Source organism: Ailuropoda melanoleuca, chromosome 2 (assembly GCF_002007445.2).
Source record: "Ailuropoda melanoleuca isolate Jingjing chromosome 2, ASM200744v2, whole genome shotgun sequence".
NCBI classification, from domain to species: Eukaryota; Metazoa; Chordata; class Mammalia; order Carnivora; family Ursidae; genus Ailuropoda; species Ailuropoda melanoleuca.
Window position 1 is genome coordinate 76,812,484 of NC_048219.1, and position 5,401 is coordinate 76,817,884.

The window sequence follows — 5,401 nt, forward strand, 5'->3', positions numbered from 1 at the left end:
GATCTGTGCTCACATCTGACATACAGTGTGTGAAATGAAATCTTGACAACATTCCTGCACGGCAGACAAGTGATCGCCTGCATATTACAGATTAGAGCAATGAGGCAGAAAGGGTCAGTCATTTGTGTTGGTCACAGGGGAGTGCCGGCTGTCCTGGGATCCCAGGCAGTGGCTGGTTGCTGTGGACACCAGGGAGCGGCTCTCCCTTTCCTGGACCAGAAGGTACACCTTGGATCCATTTATGTCTGGGTCACTCAACTCAGGACCCCAAGGATGTAGCGGGGTTCAGGAATGTGTGCGGAGCTGGCATTAGGAGAGCAGAGCCATGGTAGGGATGACAGTCCCCAAGAAGGGCACAGACAGTGTTTCCTGGGGATCCCCGGGCAGCTTGGCAGCAATCCGATCCCCGTCTGGGGCCGCCCTGAGGTCCCCAGGAACGTCGTTGGTCCTGGGCTGTGAGCACATAGGTGGGGGCCCCTGTGGAGGGAGTCTGTCTTGAGGCTTCTGTGATGGGCTCCTTCCTTGCCTCCCTGTCTCCCTGCCCTTCTTCTTTCCCATCACCCGAGATTCTGTGTCAGAGATGGGGCAGTCCATCTATTTTCAGTCCTATTGGCCGAGGGATCTTCTCCCGGGTGTGAGGCACTGTGTCAGGCACCGTGGGGACGCCAGGGTGACCGGCCCTGGAGCCGCCGTCCTGGGGCTCAGAGCCCTTGGAGAGCTAGAGAAACACCCAGCCGCGTGGTGTGTGTGGGGCCAGGTGGGTGCTGGAGGAGCCCAGGCTGGACCTCACCTGATGTCACCGGTCCCCCTCAGTCCCTCGCTGGAGGGCAGCCCGCTGTGCTTTGTGAGCGGTGTGGGGCTTAGGCTCTTGTCCAACAGGATTCCCCCCTGCAGTCTGTGTCTCTTTCCATTCGTCATCCAGAGATGCGCTCTTTGAGCTGGTTCTTATCAGCCCTGGTTGTGGGTCTGGGTGACTGGCCTTGGGGTTGCTGCCAGAGCTCCCGGGACTGGCTGGCAGGAGAGCAGAGGACAGCCGTGGGCTGCAGTGTGAGGCCCACTGGGTACAGGCAGTTCCAGGATCTTTGAAGTGTTTAGAACTCACTGGGCCCTCCGTGTGTTGGGAATTAGGTGCTTAGACACCCCTGAGAGCCATATGCCCCCTTGGCTGCGGCAGGACTCGGCAGGAGGAAGTTGGTGTCCATGACATCGGCCTGAGGTGCCAGACCAAGCAGTTGGACCTTCTCCTTTAAGAAGAGTAATTAGAGTCTGCCCTGGCCTGGCTTTCAGCTCCCCAGCCTCTCCCCACTCATGCAGGTTTTGCTGAGTCACTGGGTGAGGTCTGGCCTCTCCTGCAAGCTCCGTGGGCATATTCTGAACCCCTGTTCTGCTGGAGTTCCCTCTGGGCAAACCCTGAGAAACCTGGACTCTCCCTTTGCAAAAGGAGGATGTCTGTAAAGAGGGAGGGACCTGGCCTCCTGGAGGGTGTTGGAGGAGGGAGGCCAGCAGGGAGAGCACAGCCCTGGCAAGAGAGCCAGCTGCCCTCCAGCCCTTCCCACCTGCCTGCCCTGGGAGCCCAAGGGGACCACTGAAGCCCGTTGGGCCCCTGCTTCCCCTCTGCTGAATGGTGATGGTAGGGCCTGTGTTGTAGGGTGGTTGGTGGGGTTCCCCAGCCCCATGAGCATCTCTGGGGGAGCTCAAGCACCTGGACAGGTAGTCTCTGTATCAGTCAGATGTGCCCTTAGTTACTGGAAGCGGGAAGAAGGAGCATTCCAGAGCAGGGGACCCCAGGGAGACGGTGCCTTGTCTCAACACTGACCTCACAAAGAAGGCTCCCGACCTTGGTGCATCTCGGTGGGGCTGCATGAATCCCAGTGAGGCAGCAATCCCTGATGTTGGACCTTCTTTTTCCACCTCAGGGCCTGAAGAAGATCTCTGCCTACATGAAGTCCGGCCGCTTCCTCCCACACCCGGTGTATTCAAAGATGGCTGTATGGGGCAACAAGTAGGCCTGCGTGAGGGGAAATGTGGGCAAGGAGCCAGTGCTGTGTTTTGTGCAGGAGTCCTGGGAGCAGCTGCACCTCCCTGTTCCCTGAAACCAGCTGTCTTTCTCCTCCTTTTCTTTCTGGTAACTCCCACCCAGCCTCATTGGGCCCCTTGACCTTGTCCAGTGACATTGATCCAGGACCGTTACAGGTGTCCAACGCCCGACTTTTCTTCGCCGAAGTGCCCCCCCCCACCCCTGGCATTATCCTTCCTGCGCTCAAGCCAACCAGACCTTTCTTCTCTGACTGGCAGTTGGACTTTGTGGAGCCTGACTGTCTCCCTGGCCCTTGGGCTCTGCCTGAGTTCCTCCCAGCGCTGCGTGAGGACAAGAGTGCAGGCCTGGCTCCCCCAGCGGGGTCCCTCCCCAGCCATGCCTGACCCCCAGTAAAGCCTTCATCCTTACCGCTGTGTCCTGTCTTCTTCCCTCGCGGGCACCTGTCTCTCTGCCGGCCCTGTGGCCCCAGGGCTGACTGGGGACCCTCGGGGGCTGATCCGTGGGGGCCTATGTGGGAGGTGGGTGTTTGCAGACTTTTTCTTCCTCTTTCTGACAGCTTCAGAGCAGGGAGCCTGTGGCCTGTTCTGAATTTTTGTATTTCTTAACACTGTCGGATGCTCTGGAAGGTACCGCATTCCTCTAGTTTGTTGTCATTACTGGGGCAGGTCCCCCAGCAGACACTAGCCGGCAACAGGCAAGGGCAGTGTTATGCTTCCGTCAGAGATTCTTCTGTTGTTCCACAGGGAGAGTGTCTGATTGTGCGGCCCCATTGGGAGGCGAGTGGGTCTGTGTCCAAAACCGCGGGCGCCCGGGCTCCACGAGGTTATCTTAGCCGAGTGTCCCATGATCCTGGTAATCCCTTGAGGTCTTCCAGCTTTATGTTTTGCTAATCGCTTATTGGCTCTGCATGTTTCTGCCTGATGGGCCCCTGTCCGTGGGTCTCCCTGTGGAGAGCTCTCTGTGACCATCTGGACCCACGACTGATTCCATTCCTGGGTCACGGTGAACGTTGAGGGGGTGGCCGTCAGGACCGTTTTTAACGCACAGAATTACTTAATGGTGGTTCTGTTATAGACTTCTTATCGTATAACAATAAAATACACAATGTCCTCACAATTCTCAGGGATGGTGCTGGTCACACCAAACAGACGTAGAAAGTAGAAGCATAGCTGAGTTAGACTGGACAGGCTGACAGAAGAGTTGGAGTGAAGATACCATCCTTTCTCAGTGGTAGACTCCTTGACCACTGCCATCTTCTTATGGCTTTAAAGGGCCACCATCTGCCTGCACATCTTGCCAACCTGAGATGCGTGAGTGTATCTGGGAGGCCTGGCATGGCAGGGAATCTGGAGCGCTAGGGACTGGCAGGGGTGAAGGGTGGGGACCACAGGAAGCAGGGACTGAACTCTGCTGGGCTCGGGTGACACGCCCTTCCATGCTCCCCAGCAGGGCACAGATGGGCAGACCCCTGACTTCTGAGATTGCCGAGCGATCGGCTGCAGCCTCCTTCCCCACTGCACACTCCATTCTGGTGCTCGGAAATCCTCACGCAGGACTGGGCTCACTCTTTGCTGTCCTAACACAGTGTCAGCTAATTTGAGGCTTATTTATCTGTGTTGTAACTTGTAAGACCGTTTGTTTTTCAAAGTTCCCTTCTTCTGTGTTCACACATCCACGAAGCCTGGCAATACCCTTTATACGAAGGGAAATGAGCCACAGGCCAAGCTTTGTCCCACTCGCCTAGTTTGAAATAGTCTCCCGGCTTCAACGTGGAAAGTTGGCAGGTGGGAGGTTGTTGTCGTCACAGATCACAGATCACAGGAGAACCGGAGAGGCCACCTGAGCCTCCCTGAGCTACAGAAAAGCCCACGTGGTTGGGAAGCCAGCGTCAGGCTGGAATGCATGGACTAGAAGGCTGAGGGTCTGCTGGGGGCCAGCCTGACGGTGGTCCCGGGGGTGGTCTTCCACCCTCCTGCTGACCATCCCCTCTGGCTGCCCTCTGTGGCAGAACCGGTGCCTGGCCAGTCAGAGGACTCCCCTTCTCTCCTCTTCTTCTCCTTCTTCTTCTTCTTCTTTAAAATTTATTATTTATTTGACAGCGAGAGAGAGAGAAGAAACCGGGAGGAAGGGCAGAGAGAGAGGGAGAAGCAGACTCCCTGCAGAGCAGGGAGCCCGATGTGGGACTTGATCCCAGGACCCTAGGATCATGACCTGAGCCGAAAGCAGCCACTTAACTGAGTGAGCCACCCAGGCGCCCCTCACCTTCCGTCTTCTGTCACATTCTGCGTGTGTGACATCACCACACTCCCGGTCACCGTTCTGGCCACGTGTGGACATCTAAATGACTGGCAGGAGATCTCTGGGACTGTATGTCAGTACTTCGTAACCCTGCCCTTTGCTGGGACTGGTTCTGGATTTAGATTCACGACTTAGGTCCTAAGGGTCATTGATTCATTTCTACATGAGTTATGGGGTCTCAGCCACGTGACTGAAGGGCTGGGGACTCCACAGTCCATGAAGGAATCACTGAGAGCACGTTTCCTTTTCTCTGGCCCTTGTCCTGGGCCGGAGTTCCCACCCACTGATAATCTGTTCTCCAAGGCCGTCCTGGGAGGAATTTTCAGACTGGCCTGAGTCCTGGGCTTTCCAGGACAGGCGCTGCTTTAAACTCCGGATTTGTGGGACAGGGCTCTTTGGACTTAACTTTGCCCGAGGCTCCTACAGTTGGTGTGATCTGGGCAGTTCGGAGCTAAGCAGAGTGATGTCTAGCGGGAGAGAGGAGAAGTGTGTGCTCTTTTTGTCATTTAGGTGTATCTCCAAGAGCCCTGTCTGGTCCTAGATCTAGAAACAGAGATCTGGATAGTGCGCGGTGAGCCAGGGGCGGCAGAGAGGTAGGAGCACCAGAGGACCTAGGACCTTCTGCATACAGAGGCGGCCCCCGCCCCCAGAGGCTGGGGGAGAGATAGGAGAGTCTTTTTAGGGCTGTGCCTTCCCCTGGTGGCTTCGCTTTTGGCGGTCATGGGGGTGGGGCCAAGAGAGCAGAGCTCACCTTCGCCCCGCCCACCCCTCCTCAGCCTATAAATTGCAAGCATAGGTCTGGAAAGCCCTTCTGCTCAGTGCAAAAGCCAGCACCATGGTCCTGATCCTGGGTTACTGGGACATTCGTGGGGTGAGCGAAGGGGCTGCCGCGCACGGTGGGATGGACGCGCACGGGGGCAGGAAATGCTGCGCCCTGGGGACCGTTCTTACTAGAAGGTCCCCTTCAGGGCTGTCTGCAGCTCAGTCCTTTCTAGCAGTTTGTCCTCACGTGGGTGCGTCCCTGACTCCGTGTTTCTGTGTGTGTGTGTGTGTGTGTGTGTGTGT

General features: G+C 56.9%; 2 protein-coding genes across 2 annotated transcripts in view; both read left to right on the top strand.

Annotated features, from left to right (window-relative positions):
* The window catches only part of LOC117795758 (glutathione S-transferase Mu 1-like), a 6,829-nt gene extending 4,384 nt beyond the window's left edge, over positions 1-2,445 (top strand). Inside the window, exon 5 of the mRNA XM_034641640.1 lies at positions 1,881-2,445. Within this exon, the coding sequence (XP_034497531.1) occupies positions 1,881-2,006 (126 nt within the window). The 3' untranslated portion in view covers positions 2,007-2,445. The remainder of the gene's footprint in view (positions 1-1,880) is intronic.
* A 2,698-nt stretch (positions 2,446-5,143) lies between these two features.
* Positions 5,144-5,401, top strand: part of LOC100483181 (glutathione S-transferase Mu 1) — a 6,815-nt gene continuing 6,557 nt past the window's right edge. The window contains exon 1 of the mRNA XM_034654043.1: positions 5,144-5,207. Coding sequence (XP_034509934.1) covers positions 5,172-5,207 — 36 coding nt within the window. The 5' untranslated portion in view covers positions 5,144-5,171. The remainder of the gene's footprint in view (positions 5,208-5,401) is intronic.